Source organism: Ochotona curzoniae, unplaced genomic scaffold (assembly GCF_017591425.1).
Source record: "Ochotona curzoniae isolate NIBS_2020 unplaced genomic scaffold, NIBS_Ocur_1.0 scaffold_3223, whole genome shotgun sequence".
Classification (NCBI taxonomy): Eukaryota; Metazoa; Chordata; class Mammalia; order Lagomorpha; family Ochotonidae; genus Ochotona; species Ochotona curzoniae.
The window spans coordinates 10,888,952-10,910,678 of NW_024467108.1; the positions used below are offsets into that span (position 1 = coordinate 10,888,952).

Genomic DNA, 21,727 nt, shown 5'->3' on the forward strand with positions numbered 1-21,727 from the left:
CCATCTTCTGCTGCTTTCCCAGGCACACTAGCAGGGAGCTGGGTTAGACATGTGGCAGCTGGGATTACAAGGCACCTACAAGAAATGCTAGCATCACTAGGGGATAGCTTAACTCGCTACACCATGCTTGTTCTGAAGCTTTTTAAATGTCATTTCCATGGTAGCTGATACATGCAAGTTGGCTTTTTTTTTTTTTAAGAGATTTACTTGGTAAGGAAAAGAAAAATATCTTCCATCTGCTGGTTCACTCCCCAAGTGGCCATAACAACCTTGGTCTGGCCAAAGCCAGGAGCCAGAAGCTTCATGCAAGTCTTCCAATTAGGGCAGGGACCAAGCATGTGGGGCATCTTCTGCTGCTTTCCCAGGGGGCAGCATCACATGTGGAACATCTGGGACTCACACTGGTGCACATATGGGATGCCAGTGTTATAGGTGGCAGATTAACCTTTTACACCACAGGGCTGCCAAGTCTTACAACTGCTATATTACTGGAAACTCCAAGACTAAAAGAACACTAAATAAAAGAATTTGTTGGCCATGAGTGTTGTTTCCATCTGCCACTCTAAGTATTGTGAGGACTGCACAAGGGGAATACATACACGCTGTTCTTCAAAGAAACTCTAAAGTGGAGAGAATGTTTTTTTCCAGGCATTCATCCCATTTCCCCCTTTCTTACTCATCTCTAAATAATCACAGCCTAAAGTATGATGTGCCTGGGCCTCTGTCCACCAATGTCAATACTGAGTTGGACTGGGGAGAAGGGAGCAGCATGATGTGACAGCAGAAGGCTAAGTGACCCAGGCTGGATTGGTTAACTCTGATCTGGCCCCTTGGGCCTTTCTATCAGAAGTATGCGAGGTTCAGGGAATATGAATAGAAACTATTCATATAAAATAAAAATTCATACAAATAATAAAAATTATTGAATTAAAATCCAAAAACTGAAACTTGGTGGGGCGGAAGAGGTGACTACGACTGACCCTGATCCTCCTCAACAGGGGCCAGGTCCTCGCCACACCCCACCTGCTACCTCCTGGAAGCCTATGTGTGCCTGGCTGCACTGGACACAGGACAGAAGGTGTTCCCTTTGCTCTCAAGGGGAAGGTAACAAGAAGGAAAGGAAGTATTTTTACATAAGAAATGCACATTTGGGGTGGGTACTGTGGCACAGCCAGTGAAGCTGCTGCTTGCAACATCAGCATCCTACAGCAAAGTGTCAGTTTGAGTGCCCCTGCTGTTCTGCTTATGATCCTTCTTCCTAATGCAGCCTAGGAGGCAGCGAACGATGACTCAAGTGCTTGGGCCTCTATCGCCCGTTTGGGAGACTCAGATGGAATTCCAGGCTCCTGGCTATGGCCTAAGCCAGCCCTGGGAATTGTTTTTCAAGTAGACGAAAATCAATAATAATAAAAACATCTAGAAACAGAAATGCACATTTATGAATTACACTAAGCACAAGGTGTCTGTTAGGATAGCAAAGAGGAGACATAACCCAAGCAACCGACGGTACAGTTTACGGGCAGTGCAAACTCAAAAAAATGGGCTGTCTGTTCTGGGACACTTCCCAACTCTTCCAGTCATGTCTTTTGCCATCTACATTGTTCTCACTTCATATTTCAGAAATGCTGTGATCACAGTATACTTGCTCAGGTCTCTGGGCTTCTATACACGATTCTCCTCCTGGCTGGATTGCCTCCCTCCTTCATATCGACACAAAAACTCCCAGGTCATCCTCCGAGTGTTCACTCAAAGGGTATCCCTCCCACAGTTTTCTAACACAAAGCTGGGCCTAAGGGAGAGTGCTCCTTCACCTCTGATCTTTTAACAGCAGCCAGTACAGCAGCCTTGGCACAGTGAGAAGAGCCCCACGTTGAAATGAAAGACTCCCCCTAACCAGCTAAATGACTTGCAGCAAACTTTTCACATGCCTGCATTTCGGCTGCTTCACATATAAAAGGAGCTACACTAGACATTTCTTACAGGGCTCCAAGGATTTAACATAGTGTAGGTACATTACCTGACCACTGCAAAAGTTTTCAAAATCTTTCAAATTATAGCAAATATCTCTAACAATTACTACTGATAAAAAATGTGTATACTGTGCTATCAAAAACACACACACACACACACATACACAGAGAAGTATATTACAACCGTATATGTATTTTTGCATTTGGCATGTAATCCCAGAACCTAAGAACAGTTTATTGATACAGTTTCCCAAGGTACATTTCTGTTCTCATTAATGCAATAAAAATAATACAAGGCAGCCTTTAAATGAAAGTTCTTTTACAAGAGGAAAAAAAAATCTTCACACCGCCTCCCGCCTCAAAAAAAAAAATTACCACCAAGGTTCATTTCACTTTTTAAAAAGTCCAGAAAGTAACACAGGACATTCCGAGGCAAATTGGCTCAAGCAGTCTCCACTTACTCTGGCACATGCCTGCTGTTCAAAGCCATGATCCTGGCAGCATGCACGAAGATGAGCACTACAGTTTGCAGGTGATGGTGTTTTCACCCCTCAGCCTTGTCTCTCCTGGAACTCCACATTTTCAAAATTGTTTTTTATAATCACCACAAAATACATGATTACTGAAGGAAAAATTTTTTGGCAGTTTGCTGCTTCATTGTCCCTGTTAGAAACAGTGTTGAAGTCAGAAAACCTCAACAAGCCCTGCTATTACACAAGCCCTGCTATTACAAAGTGCATAAACACTAGGCAAGAAAACAAGAGGGAGAATAAATAAAAGCCTACGGAAAACTCCAGGGGAGGGAATGAAAGCACATGTTTCCACTCCCTTGTGGGGAGAAGGAAAAAAAAAAAAAAACTTAGTAAGGAAGAGTTTGTTTTAAAAAGATTTATTCATTTTTACTGGAAAGGCAGATTTACAGAGAGAAGAGACATGGAGAAACATTTTCTATCCACTGGTTCACTCCCCAAGTGGTTGCATGGCCAGAACTGAGCTGATTCAAAGCCAGGAGCCAGGAGCTTCTTTGAGGTCTCCCAAGTCTCCCCAGGCCTTGGGTCATCCTCTACTGCTTTCCAAGGCCACAAGCAGGAAGCGGAACGGGAAACGGAGCAGCCAGGATACAAACTGGCACCTATATGAGATCCTGGTACATACAAGGCAAAGATTTAGCCACTGAGCCATCACAAACTGGGCCGCAGAATAGTTCAATTATTACGGGGGCGGGGGGGGAATCTCTACACTGCTAAGACCTATCTAGATTGCTTTCACTACGCTATGCGACTTTCCTTCCCTTGAACTCTTGTGCTGTACTCTTCTCTTGCAATACTTTACATTCACCATATAGTAAAGACTTCTGTTTCTAGACATTACTATTACAAAAGAAATATTCATCTTTGTAAGGCTGCCATAAAATGGTAGTAGTCATGGCCAGCACTTTTTAAAACAAAGTTGCACACTATTCAACAACTAAGATATAGAATTTTAAATTATTCTAACAAAAAGATTCTTCTACTTTTTTAATCTAAGAAGCCCAGGCCAGTATTGTTGTACGAAGGATTAAGACTCCACTTGAAGGTCCTACCATTTGGTACAGAAAGTTAGCCACCGCCTTCAACATGGACATCCCCAATGGGTTAGTTCGAGTCCTGACTGCTGTGCTTCCAAAACAGCTCCCTGCTAATGCATCTGGCAAAGCAAGAGAAAACAGCCCGTGTATTTGAGCCTCATCTACATGGGAGACCTGGATGGAGTTCCAAGCTCATGGATTTTGCCTAGTTCAGTCAGAGCCATTGAGGCCATTTGTGGAGTGTGCCTGTAAATGGAAAAACCTGTGTGTACACATGTGTGATGGAAAAATCTGTGTATATGTTGGAAAATCTGTATGTATATCACTTTGCATTTTAAATATATAAATTAATCTTCAAGAAAAACTAAATGGCCTAAACCTTATAACTTTCACATATAATAGTTAAAGAGCATGCATGCTCTCTACTTGAGGCAACTATCTGCTAAATGATAGAACTACAGCTCAGTCAGCTGCAGAGTATAATTAACAGCCATAGACAGTAAGTATGAGCGGAGCTGTGAGAAGGATAGCCTGTGCCATATCAGCTTGGTTGGGAAAGTTTCTGTTAGCAGGGGGAGTTTAAGCAGAGCACACACTACAATCTGGATTTCAGGAGAGGAAAGGAGAATAAACCCTGATGCCAACTGGCACAGACTGAAACTGGAAGGTCAGAGAACAGAGAGGTTATTGTAATAGGAAAATTAGGAAGGAATCATGGAAAGCTCTTAATTGATTGGATTTAAGTGTGGTTGTGAAGGTGAAGAAATCAGACGATTCCAAAATTTATTATCCTGGGTGACCAGGAGAACAATACTGTTAACAGTAATGGGATGGGAGCAGCAACTCAGGCTTAACCCACAGTGCCATAGGAGTACTGGCTCAAGTCCCCACTGCTTACTTTCCACTCAGCTCTCTGCAAATGCACCTGGGAAGGCAGCAGAAGACAGCCCAAGTGCTGGGGCTCCTGCCAGCCCTGCGGGAATTCCAGAAGGAGAACCAGGCTCCTGGCTTCAGTCTGACCCAACCCCAGCCATTGTAGTCACGTGGGAAGTGAATTAACACATACTAGGTCTCTCTCTCTCCCTCCCTCTCTTTCTTTCTCTCTCATTCAGTATCTTTATCTTTCTCGCTCTCTCTCTGCCTTCAAAATAGTTTTTTAAATGAGAAACATCAGAGGAGTTTTTAAAAGGAATGTAGTGTTTTAACAATACCTCTGAGCTGTGCAGAGGTATCCATAGCTAGGACACTAAGCAGTACAAGTACTCTCCCATTCTTTAGGTATCCTCTCTGGGAGGACCAATGCTAATACTCAGCCAACTGTTAGCATAGTTAAATACTCCCATTCCAGTTGGCAAAGAACTATTTGAACACCTTCAATGATGTGCACTCCCCCATGCACACGTAAACACCACCTCTAGTCTATTGTCCCATCCCTCTGTAGATCTGCAGGCCTGAAGTACTGACCCATAGCATTGCAGAAGGTCTGCACTCTGACCAGCTTCTGCTCAGACGAAGCAGTGTATGCATTAGACAGCAGTCACCATTCACAAGATCAGCAAGAGTTGCCTGTATTTGCTAGATGTGTGTAGGCAGGGATGAACTTTGGCACAGAAGCAAATCTCTCAGACCGATAAATGAGCAAGACTCAAGACTGCTATCCTCAAAGATATCAGACAAGTGAGCATAGAGCTCAGTGGTTAAATGCTGATTAGGAAACCCACATCCTGTTCAAAATGCAGGCCTGATTCAAAATCTAGCTCTGCTTGCAATTAAAATGTCCTGCTAAAACACTAAATCACACAGAGCAGGCGTTAGCTCAAGAATTTGGTCCTTACTACTCCTGTGGGACACCTGGATTGAGTTCTGGGTTCCTGGTTTCAGCAAGTCCCAGTCATGACTGTTGAGGCTATTTGGAAAATAAAACACAAGATGGAAGATCTCTCTCTCTCTTTTTCTCTCTCAATCTCTCTCTCTCTCTCTGCCTTTTAAAAATATATTTATTTGAGCAGCAATGCATCAGAGCCTTTCAAGTAAAGTTAAATAGATTTTTTTTTTCAAGGAAAGGAGAGATCACAAATTCTCCAGTAAATACAAGCTTCCTTTTCTTTTAAGGTGATCACATTTTAGGAATTAAACTAGTTAAAAAGACAAACAAAAGGCTGTTTTAGTTTGCACTGACTATACTGGGTCATTGTCATTGAAAGCCAATTGTTCAAGGAAAAGGAAGGATTCAATGCCAAGGAGAAGGCAGCCAGGGATACTGCGTTTTAGAACTGTTCTGTGAGCTGTTGCCTCAAAGGAAGAAGCAATCAGCGCTGAGGAAGCAGCTCAGTGTCTGCAGTGTGACCCAGAGTTCAAATGTCACTCAAAATAAGAAGTCACTGAGAAACAATAACAATGACTTCCTTACTTTCCTATCTGCTGAATCAAGAGCCATTGTTTAGGTTGTACTTGCTTGTTTTAATTAGGTTATAAAATCACAGTGATGTTGGATAAACATAGCCATCTGGAAAACTGATAAAAATATCAATGGCCTCAAGGCTTAACACATACACACACCCACCCACCACCACCACAATCACACTAATTCAATCAATGTCAAACAAGGGCATCTCAAAAACTTACTTCTCCTCTTTTTTGTTTTTTTAAGATTTATTGTTATTTATTTTATTGAAAAGGCAAATGTACAGAGAGGAGAGACAGAGAGGAAGATCTTCCGTCCGATGATTCACTCCCCAAGTGGCCACAACAGCCGGTGCTGTGTCTATCCAAAGCCAGGAGCCAGGAACTTCCTTCCAGGTCTCCCAAGTAAGTGCAGGGTCCCAAGGCTTTGGGCTGTCCTCGACTGCTTTCCCAGGCCACAGCAGGGAGCTGGATGGGAAGTGGGGCTGCCGGGGCTAGAACCGGCGCCCATATGAGATCCTGGTGCGTTCAAGGCGAGGACCTTAACCATTACACTATTGCACCAGGCCCTATTTCTCCTCTTGAAGACCACAAATGTTCTGCAATGTAGTTGGAAGAAAACAGAAGCTGCAGACAGGCCTAAGTTTAAACATGAACAAGTGACTCCATATCTTTGGGATTCTTCATGTGTAAAATGGAAAAACAAAAACAATGCCCCTTCTGCAACAATTTAGGGGTCTTATGCGGGTTAACCTGGACAACACATGTGTGCAAACGTCCAGGAAAGACCGGCAGGGAGTGGGGCTTGGGTCTCTGTCATTCACACAAGAGAATCAGACGGAGCTGCAGGTTTCTGACTTCTGTCTGATCGAGGCCCAGCTGTTCGGGGTGCTTTGAGGAGTGAGTCAGTGAATGGGAGGTCTCTCTGCACCTGGCTCTCTCCTTCTCTGCCTTTTGCATAAGTTTGAAAATAAAAAGTGGTTAAAGAGACAAGCGTTAAATTTTCAGACAGTGCTAATATTCCAAAAGTCACAGTTAAACTTGAAATGGATCTTCAGACTTTTAAAGAACACATTTTACCCAGATACAGTTAACATTGCTTGTGTGTCAGGGTTGGGGACAGTGGCAGGCAGACTTTCAAAAGTAGAATGGAAGTGGGGACAGCGTGAATTAAACAGAGTTACACAAACTCTTCTTATTTGAGCCAAATTCTGTACACAGACAGTTGAGGAAGCACAAAATGGAAGATTTGCTTATGGAATTAGGGAAACCATACTGAGTACCAAACTTAAGGAGGCCAAGTCTTACAGTAATGATTACATTCTTGCTTCATCAAATTAATCTCACTTCTCCCTCCAGATAGTACCTTTTTAGTGACCATTTATGGAGGTCTCTTACCTTTACTCTGAATGCATACATCTATCCACAGCTCATAGAAAGTTTCATCTCAGGGCCTGGAATGCTAGCCTAGCGGCTAAAGTCCTCATCTTGCAACTGCCAGGATTTTATTTTATTTGAAAAATTATTTTATTTGAAAGGCAGAACAAAAGTGAGAGAGAAGCAAAGGAAGATATGGGCCTGGTGTGATAGCCTAGTGGCTAAAGTCCTTGCCTTACATGTGCCAGGATCCCATATGGGCGCTGGTTCTAATCCCAGCAGCTCCACTTCCCATTGAGCTCCTTGCTTGTGGCCTGGGAAAGCAGTTGAGGATGGCCCAAAGCTTTGGAACCCTGCACCCGCATGGGAGACCCAAAGGAAGTTCCTGGTTCCTGGCTTCGGATAGGCTCAGCTGCAGCCGTTGTGGCGCTTGAAGAGTGAATCATTGCATAGAAAATCTTCCTCTCTGTCTCTCCTCCTCTCTTGTATTTCTGGCTTTTCAATATAAAGAAATAAGTCTTAAAAAAAAAAAAAGAAAAAGGAAAATATTTTCTATCTACTGTTTTAATCCCCAAATAATCACAATGTCTCAAACTTGGTGGCAGTTCTCAGACATAGGTGACAGGGACCCAAGTACTTGGAACATTCTCTGCCAACCACATTAGCAAGGAGTTTGATCGGAAGCAGAGCAGTTGAAACTCGAACTGACAGTTCCAGCAGGTCTTCTTAATGATTTCTTTATCCTGTGAAGGTTGTAATAATTGTCAGCGTTACCCAAAGGGGAAGACGATGGTTATATCCAAAATGGCTGCAGTCACATTGAATCAAATCCTTACCATCCTCTCGGTTTCCCCTTTCCCCAATATTCACATTTCTCTAAAAATAACCGCAATAACTATTTTAGATAGTATTTATTGAACTCTTACTTTGTGCCAGGCAACACTGTAAGTGCTTTACATGTATTAGCACACAAGTTCTCACAACAACCTGGCCAGGTGTTGGTACTTCTATCTGTAATATATAGACGGGTAATGTAAGACACAGAATATTATAAGTACTACTCCGGCCTATCTTTTGATATTTCTGTTTGGAGGTTCTGTAGGTTTGACTCAAATCAGGTTTATGTGATGAAGTAATTTGGTCTTACTTTCTTGTAGTGGCACACTATCATTTAAATAATATTTATCGGGGCTGATGTTGTGACAAAGTAGATAAAGCTGCTGCCTGTGACACTAGAATCCCATGTGGGCACTGTTTTGTGTCCCAGCTGCTTGCTTCATTTCTCATCCAATTTTCTGTTAATGGTTGGGAAAAGCAGTGAAAGATGGCCTAACTGCTTGGGCCCCTGCCACCCATGTGGGAGATCCAGATAAAGATCCTGCCTGGCTCCTTGCCAGTCCTGGCCATTGTCGCCATCTGGAGAGCAAACCAGCAGATGAAAGATCTTTCTCACGGTGTGATGGCTCAACTTGCTAATACTCTGCTAGCAAGCACCAACATCCTATATGGGCACTGGCTCCTGTCCTGGCTGCTCCAGACAGAGATAAACCTCAGATTAGTAAAATTATAAATAGTAATGATTGCATTGAAAAAAAATGGGCAGGGTGGTAAGTGAAAATACGGGGTGCAGGAGGTGGCAAAGTCTTTATATCATCCCTCTGAGGAAGGTTTCTCCAAGGGAGGGACATTGGACCTGGTAGGCAGCAGAAAGCAAGATAGCCCCCAATGTTTAGCATGTTGGTTATTTTTGGTTCTTTTCCCTACATTCCTTGCAATTATCTAGATGAGATGAGTTCTTCCCTAGAGTACAAACGTTATTTCCCTTAGCTCCTACCATTGTCTCCCCTGACTACTGGGGTTGTGTATCCCACCCAACTCCCCTGCCCCTGCACTGTGGCTCTTGTGAGTCATCCATTCACTCCCCCTTCCTTTCCAATTCACTCCTCTACTTATACCCTGTAATGACTCCTTATTGTTTGCTTATTAAGAAAAGAATCCTGTAGCATTCCAAACCTTTCCCTTCATGACCCTAACTCACCTTTTTAGTTGGTTAATCTGTTCTCTACACTTGGCCTTTCCTTTCCTGTCTCTGTATCAGCCCACATTGTTTCCCTTGTCTGGAATGCCTCTCTTGTATGGCCCTTCCTCCCTTTATCACTTTCCTCCATGTTTAAGTGCCATCTCAGACATTGCCTCCTTCAGGAGTCATTTCTTTTCTTTTTCTGTTTTGTTTTCAAGATTTGTTTCTTTTTATTTGTAAGGCAGATTTGCAGAGAGATCTTCCATCCACTGGTTCATTCTCCAAATGGTCTCAAAGGCCAGAGCCAAGCTAATCCAGAGGCAGGAACCAGGAGCTTCCTCCAGGTCTCCCACATGGGTGTAGGAGCCCAAGGACTTGAGCTATCCTCTGTTGCTTTCCCAAGGCATAAAAAGGGAACTGGATCAAAGGTGGAGGAGCTTGCATATGAACCTGCACCCATGTGGAATGCTGACATTGCAGCCAGATTAGCTTGTTGAGCCACTGCATTAGTTTGGAGCCATTTCTTTTTTTTTTTTTAATTTATTTATTTTTTCTTTTTCCATATAAACTAAGATTCCCCTCAAACTCCCACCCCCTGACAGATTTTCCCTGTTTTACTATAATGCTATAGTCCTTCATAAGGTATCATAATTCCATCAGTTAGGAGCCATTTCTTAATCTGACGCTTGTGATTCATAGAGCTTGCTTTATACTTTGTTAATGCTTATTTTAGCCTTGTGTGATAATTTTGTTTAAGCCTAGGCAGGGTGTGTATGTGTGTGGAAACCTGAACCTAGGCTGCTTTGCAGGCTTTTGGAGAGGAAGGTTCAGTATTGGAGAAAAAATAATCTAATTTCTTTTCCTCCCAACTTGGTGACATCGAAGCTGTAGCTGGAAGTTTGTGTTAATTCTTTTCTTGGAGTTGTGTATCTACAGAGAAAGGGTTATTGGGAGAGACAGCTGCCTTTTCTTTTTTGCTTTTTTCACCCTTTCCCTGTTGTTTTGTCTGTGAGAAGGGTGAAAATAAAGACATTAAAAAAAAAAGTCCCTGAATCTCCTTAAAGGCAGCTTTGTGACAGCTGTATGCCACCTTTATTTATTAGCTGAAATGAATTTCTTAGAATTTTGCTTTTTATCTGAAGACAGACAGCAATTAAATGTGTCTATTTGAATTAAAAGAATTATTGGGGATAGTGTTGTGGTGTAGCAAGCTAAGATGCTGCTTGCAATGCTGGCATCCCATGTTGGAATGCCAGTCTGAGTCTTGGTTGCTTTGCTTCTAACCTAATTCCCTGCCGATATGTCTGGCAGAGTGGGAGATGGCCCAAATACTCAAGCCCTTGCCACCCACATGAGAGAACCAAAGGGAGCTCTGGGCTTTGGCATGGACCAGCCCCGCCCACTGTAAGCATTTGGAAAGTGAACCAGTGTGTGGAAGATCTCTGTCTCCACAATCCTCCCCTACCCCTTTCAACCAACAAATAAATCTCACCTTATTTTACTTGTAAGATATCTTCTCTCTACTGCTTCATTGCCCCAAATGCTGCAAGCATTCAGATCATTCTGAAGCCAGGCCCATGAAACTCAATCCACATCTCACACATTATTGAATCTGCATCTGCCGCGCCTGTGAGTGCAAACTGGCAGGAAGTGAAACAGCCAGGATGGGATGCTACACTTGATCTCAGCCAAAAGGCCAAGAAGCAATTAACAGCTAGGACTGGAACCAGGCACTGTGATGAGAGATGCAGATGTCCCAAGCAGTGACTTAACCTTTGTGCTAGATGTCTGCCCCCTTTGTCTGGGAATCCTGACTTCCTTCTATATGCACATTAATTAGTTCTAGCTTCCACAAAATGCACGGATGGAAAGAAGCAGCTGCTTTGTCTTTGTCAGGCCCACACAGGCTGCCTGTACTGCGCAGACTGGCCCAACTGTGTTAGGAAAAAGCAAGTTTGTTCAAGTTGGATGTTGTTCGTAAAGTTTCTTCTTGCATCTTCTGTCTTCAAGGGCCTTTAACTTGAAATCATCAGCATACCAGCACGCCATATTTGGGGGTCCAATTCTCTAGGCTCCTTCAAATGCGATGACATATCACTCTATTCTAGCAAGTGTGATAGCTAATGCAATAAAGCAGCACAGTCATGCACTCAAGCAAGTTTACTGAGCTCTTTTTATGTGCCCTACAATGGGTTAATTGTTAGGGATAAGCAGAAACCGAGGATTCTGAGATGAAACATTTTTAATGAATCTTTTTCTTTTTTTAAAAAAATTTATTTTATTATTATTTTTTTAATTGAAAGTCAGATATACAGAGAGGAGGGAAGACATAGGAAGATCTTCTGCCCATTGATTCACTCCCCAAGCGGCTGCAATGGCCGGAGCTGAGCCAATCCGAAGCCAAGAACCAGGAGCCAGCAGCCTCCTCCATGTCTCCCATATTGGTACGGGTTCCAAGGCTTTGGCCCATGCTCAACTGCTCTTCCACACCACAAGCAAGGAGCTCGATGGGAAGTGGGGCTGCTGGGATTAGAACCAGCGCCCATATGGGATCCTGGCACATGTAAGGCAAGGACTTTAGCCACTAGGCTATCACACCAGGCCCATATCTTCCTTTGCTTCTCTCTCACTTTTGTTCTGCCTTTCAAATAAAATAATCAAAAATATATAAATATATAACAAGATCCTGGAATATCTCTTATGCCTAGAATGTTAATGCTTCTTGAGAAAGTCCAGGAACAGTTAGGTTAGCGACAAGCTAACTTAATATTGATAAGTCTCTTTACAATAGATTGGGAGTACAGGGATCCATTATAATTGTCCCTAACTCCACATGTCCCTAAAAAGATAAAATAAATAAAATATTAAATAAAATAATAAAATAAATTATACTTAAGTAATCTTAGATTTATTTCTTAGCCCTTCCATCTTTAGTGGATGGTTTTCATACACAAGTTTTTCTGAAACAAAGACTGACAACTATGGATTAGAAATGATTTGCAAAGTAGTTCTAAAGGAAAACATGAAAGCAAGTTATTTGCAGCAGGTAGCAAAAGGAATTAAATCAGATAGACAGGAGGGCTCAAGGAGGTGGGAAAACATTATCTGGTTCTATTTAGGCAACCTTAATCATTTTTTTTTCGATTTTACACAGACATAAATTCTCCTTAGAAATCTTTCACTTACAAACAAAATTAGTGACATAGGGAGAAAGACAGAGGAGAGAGATCAGGAGAGAGACATCTTCATTCACTGGTTAACTCCCCAAATGCCCACAGCAGCCAGGACCAGGCAAGACCAAAGCAAAGAGCCAGGAGCTCCATCCGGATCTCCCACACGAGATGCAGAGATCCTAGTACTTGGGCCATTATCCATTGTCTTCCCAAGCACATTACCAGAAAGTTGGACTGGAGGCAAAGTAGCCAGAACTTGCAGACTTTGACATGGTATGCGTGTGTGACACAGCTAAGTTCCTTGCTCAACATGCATTATGCTATTTGGAACCTCAGCCTCTCAAACTGTGAACTAAATAAACTGATTGGCTTTATAAACTACCCAGCTGCAGCGATTCTGTTTTTGCACTGGAAAACAGACTAATACAATATTGCATATGAACTTTTCCTTTTTTTAGCTTTTCCTCTTTCATCAGAATGCAAGAACATTATTTCCACCTTCTCAGATATATTTCAGATATACTCATTTTTAATGACTAATGATATTCTATTTTACAGATATACACCACAAATTATTTACAATCTGGGGTTGAAAAGCAAAGAGACTTTCAAATATTTTGGATGTCTCCTTTAAGAAACATTATTTTATTAAAAAAAAAAAAAAAACAAAGTGACAGAGAGGAAGATATAGAGATCTGCTGATTCATTCCCCAAACAGGCACAATGGCCAGGAGTCTGTAACTATCCAGCTCTCCCACATGGCTGACAAAGTAATCGAGTCATCTGCCCCGGCCTTCCCTTGAGCATTAGAAGGGAGCTGGATCAGAAGTGCTGCAGCTGGTACTTGAAGCAGTGTTCTAATGTGAAATGACAGCACAACAACAGCCCCAGATGTTTTCTCCTTTGATCTGACTTACATAATTTTACCTCTAAAACTATGTCTTGGATCTTTTTTTTTTTGACAGACTGGATGAATGTGGAATATAAACAGATGCAGAGACATCAGTTTGATTATTACTATGAAGACACAGGGGCATCACGTTGTCAATGAAAGATCACAGAGCCTAGAAGCAACAGATTAAAATGTGACTCATAATATTGTCATTGTCCCTAAATGGCTTGTTTACAACACAACTGCAATTAAACCATCTATTTCAAAAAGTGATCCAGGGGCAGGCTTTTGACTGAATAATTGAGAGGATGGTCAAGATGGCCACACCCCACATCTGTGTGCCTGAAGTCAATTCCCGGTTTTGACTCTTCATTCTGGCTTATCGTTGGTGCAGACCTAGGAGGCAGCATTAGTGGTTCAAGTAATTGGGTTCCAGGCAAAATAAATGGAAGCCCAGGCTGAGTTCCCAGCTTCTGGCTGACAGAAGCTCAGGAGTGAAGCAATGGATGTGCTATTTCTCTCTCCCTCCCTCTCAAATAATTTTTAAATTTTAAGTGATTGTAGTCATGAAAAATAGATATGTAAAAGACTTCAGCATAGTGCTCGTGCAGAATAATCAATAAATGTTCATTCACTGCTCATAAGTAATAACTGGGATGACTAGATGTCTCCTAAACTGTGAACCATAAATAATTTTCTAAATTCTCAAATCATATTTTCTATGCACATAATAAAAATTATCATTGTAGATTTCTCCTTCTTTGTGAATAATGATACAACAGTTACCAAAACATACTTAACATCTTTTTCTATATAAACCTTGATACAACTTTCCCTTTATTGTAAAAGGCAAAATAATTATTTTGACTGAATGACAGCATGAGTAAATAAGTTTATTTTTTTATCATGTGCTTTAATGTATGTAAATCAGGTTAGTTAACTACTATGATAAACAAGAAAATACTCAACAAAACTGCCTCACTTCGGGGATACGATATGAAGCCATCTATGAGTCACAACCATATGAATATCAAAGCATTAAAAAAATGCCAGTGTTTTCTGCTTTTCAGATACAGGTTTTGAGTATGTCATATTGGTAGTCAACAAGTCCAATCTGGGGTCCTATAGTCACCTCTGCTTCCCTAGGACCTAGCCCAGAGCCTGACATACAAAAGGTACTGGATAAACACTGAGAAGGTGGGTGGATGGGTGGGTAGTGACTGTGTGTGGTAGTCATTAGTGCTGTCTCTCCTTCTAGCTATTCCAAAGTCAATACTTCTTGTCTCCCCACCCTGTAGTTAGGTGCGAACATTTAATTGGTTGTGAGAGGAAGTGATATGTTTGTCTAGACAGAGGCCTCCCGTGTTATTTTTCCATGGCTACAGTGATCTTTACAGTTTGTATTGAGAGAAAGGTTACATCAAATCTCTGTGAGTCTCTGCTCACTCCATTGGAAATACAGAAAAGTCATAAATTTTGGTAAGGTTAAGTTATTACAATTTTGGATTTTTGTTAAAGCAGCATAACCTAGCCACTCCAAGTAGTACAATACGCAGGTTGATAACATACATCTTATTTTCTTCTTAAAGATCTACTTTTTATTTGAAAGACAGAATTAACAGAGAGAGAGACCCACACACAGGGAGAGAGCTTGCATCTGCTGGATCATTCCCCAAATGGCTACAACAGCCAGGTTTGGGTTAGGTCAAACGAAAGGATTAACTCCTAAACCATAGGTCCATTAAATTATAGCCCCTAGAACAAAAGATACATGAGTGTAATTAATGTAACAGAAAAATGTTTCCACATATTTTTATGTTTTCTAGAATAACTATATTGTATAATAATGAATAGTTTAAATATTTTATTCCAAGTGGAGAGGGCATAAATCAAGGCATCAAAAAACTACAAAATAAAAATACAATTATCAGTTGGTACTGTGCTAACACACAAACCTGTGAGATGGACAGCATAATAATTTCCATTTTGCTGCTTATGAAAAGAGGAGCCTGCTGCAAAACAATTTTTCAAAAATTTTTTTAAAAGATGTATTTATTTTTATTGGAAAGGCATATATAGAGAGAGGAGGCGAGACAGAGAGGAGATCTTCAGTCTGATGACTCACTACCCAGGTGGCTGCAACAGCCAGAGCTGAGCTGATCCAAAGCCAGGAGCCAGGAGCCTCTTCTAGGTCTCCCATATTGGTACGGGGTCCTAAGGCTTTGGGCCATCCTCTACTGCTTTCCCAGGCCACAAGCAGGGAGCTGGATGGGAAGTGGGGCTGCCGGGATTAGAACTGGCAGCCATATGGGATCCCAAGGCGTATGGAAGGCAAGGACTTCAGCCGCTAGGCTACCGCACCGGTCCCTAATTTTTCAAATTTCTCAATTGACCTCAAAAAAAAAAAAGGAAAAAATTTATGCTCAAACTTTTCCTGCCTCTCAAGGTTATCTTCTTAGCTACTACTTTCTTAAGGCTCTTTCAACTTCCTTGGTCCCCAGCCTCCAAGACTCCCTAACAGATCTTGGGCTTATTAAACCTGCAGTTATATAAGACAATTCCCAAAGACAGGGAAATTTTATTGGTTGTTTCTCTAAAAAATCTTAACATAGCAGATACTGTACTCTATTCTACCAGTCCAAATACGATGGCTAAGAGAACCATTTTCATTCCCTTACTGCATCACAGAGTAAAATGACCTCACAGCTCACATTGCAGCCTAAAGGGACTGGGTGGGAAAGGGATGGAAGAGAATGAAACACTGTCATCGCAAGTGAGGCACCCCAGGAGATGTTTTACAACTGTGGCATCACACACGTTCCCACAGCCTTCATGCGCCCGTGCAATGTGGGTGCCTCCTTTCTCTAGTCTCATTCAGCTTATTTCTGGTAATAGAAACACAACATTCCCATTAACTCAAAAGTTGAAGATTTTGAAAAGGAAGAAAAGTTACTGCCAGAGAGAAAAGCTTTAAAACAATACAAAACGTTGTGCCACTTCAATGATAATAGACTTCGCCTTGTTTGGGATCTCTTCAGATAGCCATTCACCCCCTTAAGGATGAATCATTATGTTTTACATTTTTTATAGGCTCTTCCAGGTATACTATAGAGAAACCATCTGGTTAAAGGAACGCATTCAAATTATAAATATACAGAATGAAAAAATGACAAACTATATCTTGCTAAGGAAATAAAGTTTTCACAGAAGCATCATCTCAGCTGGGACAGAAGTATAAACTTACCCAGCAGGGCAGAGGGATGGTAATTTAGACAGCATTTCCCACCCAGTAAAATGCACAGGAGTGCCTTCTGTGTTGTCAAAAGTGTAGGTGTGTGAGTGTAGGGATGAGGGATTTTGGCAGGATATAAAGCTAGAAAGTGTTTATTTTTTTTTTTTATTAGAAACTCAAATTTATAGAGAGAAGAGACAGAGACAAAAGATCTTCCATTCACTCCCCAAATGACCAAACAGCCAGAGCTGAGCTGATCCGAGCCAGAAGCCATGATACCCCTCTAACTCTCCCAGGTAAGTGCAGGGGTCCTAAGGTTCCCATCCTCTACTGCTTTCCCAACTGGGACACAAACCAGAGCCCATATGGGATGCTGGTGCTTGCAGGTGGAAGAGTTGACTTTTGGATAATAACCATTTAAATTGGAATGAAGTGGTATCTCATTATGTTTTCAAAGTAATTTTTATTTTCATTTTTGTTAGTATAAAGAAAAGATTTAATGCAGTTCATAGACTGAATTCTGAGAATATAATATTTCTCCTCATCTCTCTCTCCTTTCTTTCTTTTTGTTCATCCCTGTTTCCCTCCTTTGCCTCCTTACAAAGGATTTCTTGAACACGAAAGGGACAAGGCCCTAGGTGAATCCCTTTTATAAGACCACTCCATAACATCATGTCCTTTATGCACATTCAAGGACAGCTGGCACTAGACTGGTCCTCTGGGTGGATAGACAAATCATTAAAGTTTAGGAGGTAGGCACCTGGGGCAATGGCTTTATTGGCTAATCCTCCCCTTCAAGTGCCAACATATCAAATGAATGCCAGTTTGTATCACAGCTGTTCCACTTCCCATCCAGCTCCCTGCTTGTGGCCTAGGAAAGCAGAGGAGGATAGTACAAAGCCTCAGGACCCTGCACCTAATGGGAGACCTGGAAAACGCTCCTGGCTTTGGATTGGCTCAACTCCAGTTGCTGCAGCCATACAGAAGTTAACAGACAAGAGAAGATCTCTGTTTCTCTTTCTTTCTATAATCTGTCTTTCCAATAAAAATAAGTAAATCTAAAAAGGTAAGAAAAGAAAAAAAAAACAACTTTAGAGATCAATGCCACGGCATAGTATGCTAAGCATCCACCTGCAGGTACTATCCCATAAGGGTGCTGATTCAGTCCCGAAAGCTCCACTTTCAATCCTCCTTCCTGTTGACAGCTAGGGAAAGCAGCAAAGATGGCCCAAGTCTTTGGGCCCTTCCAGCTGTGCAGGAGGAGACCCAGAAGATGCTGGCTTCTGGTTCCTGACCGGCTCAGCTCTGGCTATTGGAGCCATCTGGGTATGAACCAGCAAAATAGAAGAACTCTGTCTCTCCTCTTCTTTCTGTAACTCTGCCTTTTAAATAAAAACAAATAAATCTTTTTAAAAAAAAAATTATTATAGGGCCTAGCAGCGCTGTGGCCTAGAGGCTAAAGTCCTCGCCTCAAATGCGCCGGGATCCCATATGGGTGCCGGTTCTAATCCCGGCAGTTCCATTTCCCATCCAGCTCCCTACTTGTGGCCTGGGAAAGCAGTCGAAGATGGCCCAAAACTTTGGGACCCTGCACCTGTGTGGGATACTCGGAAGAAGTTCCTGGCTCCTGGCTTCGGATCGGCACAGCACCGGTCGTTGCGCTCACTTGGGGAGTGAATCACTGGACAGAAGATCTTCCTCTCTGTCTCTCCTCTCTGTATATCTGACTTTGTAATAAAAATAAATAAATCTTTTTAAAAAACATTTAAAAAAATCATTATTTACATAGATATCATTTCTAGGCCTTTTGGCTAAGATCAAATGCAAAAAATCATTATAAAGTATGATAAAAATTAAACTTTAGTTAAGAACTGGGGTTTATGTTCATTTTATTTTTAAAAGGTATAAAAATATTTGTTTGAGTTGACAGTTAATTCCAAGTAAAACTCTATCCAGAAGGTGCCAACTACTCTTAAGTATGCAACAAATATAAGTGGATGTTTTTCCAAAAGAAAGGAAGGGAGGGAAGGAGGGAGAGAGGAAGGAAGGAAGGAAGGAAGGAAGCGAGGAAGGAGGAAGGAAGCGAAAGAAAGGAAGAAAGAAAAAGAAAAAAAACTTTGGAACTGATACAAGGAAAAGTATTATGATGCTACAGACATGTTGCAGAATCTGCATCCTAAAACATAAACCAAATATCAGTGGGCAAACAGTGGCTGCATAAAGCCAAGCAGATTTTGCAAATCACCAAAAATGGGAAAAGTGCTAGCCTGGAACTATATTTCTAAAGAGTGGAGAACAAACTGCCACATATCAAAGGAATATAAATTAGGAAAATGTTCCCATCCATCCTTCCATTTCTCCCTTTTTCTGATGATATATTTTTTTATCAATTGCTATAGGTATTTCTGAGATATCATATCCAAATAGTTCCTTGCCAATGTCACTTCAGCAATTCAGATTCAGAAAACAGTTCTCTATATAATCTCAATATGTAAAAACAGTGAAATGGGGCCAGAAGGGTATTGGAGTTCAGCCCCTTACCCAGATCTCCGAAGAAAGTTCTCTAAAATGTCCTTAATTTTCCTCAGTGAAGTATAAAACACATCAGTTTTTGGCCGAATATGTTAATTTACAAATCAGAAAACTGTCCTAAACTGTTCAAGAAAAACTTCTGTTTGCTTGGTATTTCTGCTGAAACTGAAGTGTTTTCTCTTCCTTATAAACTCATACTGAAACTTCCTGGTTAAAAATTATTTCTTACAAGTTATTCTATAAACTCATGTAATCCATCCCAAATTCCCATCAACAGCTCACATATGTCTATACCATACATTTAAGAAAGTGAAGCCTTAAACTCTACTAGGGACAATGCTGTTATTTCACTCTCCAACCTTCCCCCAGCAGATCAAGAGACAAGTTCAGGGTTGGGTCTCCATCTGCCCCCAGGTCATAGAGCTGGCAGGGAGGAATCCTGGCTTATCTGATTCCTAGATCCAAGACTCCAGACTCAGAACCTCACACTCTCTCCCAAATTTTTGCCTGTCTTTATGCAGGCTCCCAGAAATGCAGAATGGTAAGGGTTTCCTGTCATTTCACACAGAATGTACTTTCCACTCAGATTTGGGGAACCTGGATGACAGCAAAGCACCAAGGTCTCCAGCCTTTCTTAAACTCTTACAGTCAAGTTAAAGGGCAAACAATTTGGTACAGCCATTAATTCACAGCTTGAGGTGCCATAGCCCATATCAGAGTACCTGGCTTGAGCCTCAGCTGTTTTATTTCTATCCAGCTTCCTGCTAATATGGAACCTTGGAGACAGCGGATTGATGGTTTAAGTACTTGCGTCCCTGGCTCCCATGTGAGAGACCTGGATGGAGTTCCTGGCTCCTGGCTTCAGCCTGGACAGGCCCCTGGCAGAAGGCCTTTCGGAGGTGAACCAGAAGATGGTTCTACCTCTCTTTCAAATACAATTAAATTTTTAAAAATGTAAACCCAAGTTAGTAGACTCTAATCCCCACACACCTCAAATACTGATGTCTTTCTACCACTCTGAGAAACACAGGCTATCTATGCTGTCTTTTTTTTTTTAACTTTTTTAAAATTATTATTAATTACGTTGCATTATGTGACACAGTTTCATAGGCCCTGGGATTCCCCCACCCCCTCCCCGTGCCCTCCCCCCATGGTGGATTCCTCCACCTTGTTGTATTACCACAGTTCAAATTCAGTCAAGATTCTTTCTTTGCAAACATATACCAAACATAGAGTCCAGCATCTTATTGTCCAGATAAATTCAACGGTTTCTTGGGGTGACCATCTCTGGTCTGAAGGTAGAACTGGCAGAATATCATCCCGATCAATTGATAGCCCGTATCTATGCTGTCTTACAGAGACTAGGGGCTGAAAAACTCTTAAAAGTGCTACAACCGTGAGCTAATCTTAAATTGACACACTGAAGTGTTTTAAACTGGAGAAACGTTCTATAAAACCTAATAGGTAAAGATAAAATTTGTATCTAGAGACTGTTTGGGGTGAAAGAATGCCTGTCACCACAGGCTATGGGCCAGAGAAGGTCAGACTAGGGGTCAGAGGTAGCCTTCAACAATTTGAATTTCGGGAAAAATCAAGGAAATTTAGACTGGGGATAGAGAAATGGAGATGACTCAATTACAGATGAGACCCAACCAAGAGGCAGGACTGATATAAAACTACCGGTAATGGCAGGTGAAATTTTAAACACCACCAGGGTACGGAGCCGCTACTGGGAAAGTGTGACATGTCCTGGGCCTTACAGGGTCTCAATGCGGGTAGGCTGCAGTGCCTGGGCTCATAATGCGTGAGCATGACCCCGGGCGGTCGGGCCTGGGACAGTGAACCTCCCTCCTCCTTCCCCGGTTCTTACCTTCTGTTCGAAGTAGAGAACTGAGTAGTTGTTGGCTATAGCGGGGCGGGACGTGGGGTTGGCTGGCAAATGTAGGCTACCAAGAGTTCTTAGGGCTGGCCGGGGGATGATGGCAGCCCCGGGGGCCAGAAAACCCACGAGCAGGAACAAGAGGGCTCCGAGGTCCATGGCTCAGGCTGCCGGCTGCAGTGTGGGAGGGAGACAGGCAGAAGAAGCCGTCCAAACCCCGGCACAGCCCACTGCTCCGCCCGCCGCACACAGACTCCTCCCCCGAGGAAGCCGGAACCGGCGAGCCCCCCAAGCCACGCCGCCCCTCCGCTGCCCACAGAGCGCACCTTCCCGGAGGTCACGGCCGAGTCTAACCTCCGCCGTACCGCACACCTCGCTGCCGTATCCCTGTCTACATTGCCCGGCAAGAAAAAACCAAAGTCACCGAACATCACCCATCTTTGCTCTCACTGCCAAACCCTATCCTGGGCACCCCAAGTTCCTGGCCGCACTCCCCGCGCTAGGCAAAGCCCTCATGTTAATAATAGCTACCTTGACCATTTAATGACGGTCTCCTACCTGCCTGCCTCCCACTAAGTATGACGGCAAACACGCACACAACACACCACGTCACGCAACCCAACCACCTGTGCTCCTGTCCCACTCACAGATGAGGAAACAGGCCCAGAGGGGTGCAGGGATA

General features: G+C 42.4%; 1 protein-coding gene across 3 annotated transcripts in view; it reads right to left on the bottom strand.

Annotated features, from left to right (window-relative positions):
- Nucleotides 1–21,608, bottom strand: part of LOC121145332 (prolylcarboxypeptidase) — a 67,492-nt gene extending 45,884 nt beyond the window's left edge. For 2 of the 3 annotated variants that reach the window (XM_040964062.1, XM_040964063.1), the window contains exons 1-2: nucleotides 21,372–21,608; nucleotides 21,037–21,219 (exon numbers count right to left, since the gene is read on the bottom strand). In XM_040964062.1, coding sequence (XP_040819996.1) covers nucleotides 21,037–21,204 — 168 coding nt within the window. In that variant the 5' untranslated portion in view covers nucleotides 21,205–21,219; nucleotides 21,372–21,608. Of the gene's footprint in view, nucleotides 1–6,671; nucleotides 6,745–21,036; nucleotides 21,335–21,371 lie in introns of those variants that run through there. The other variant, XM_040964061.1, reaches the window with a different exon arrangement.
- Nucleotides 21,609–21,727: the final 119 nt, after the last annotated feature.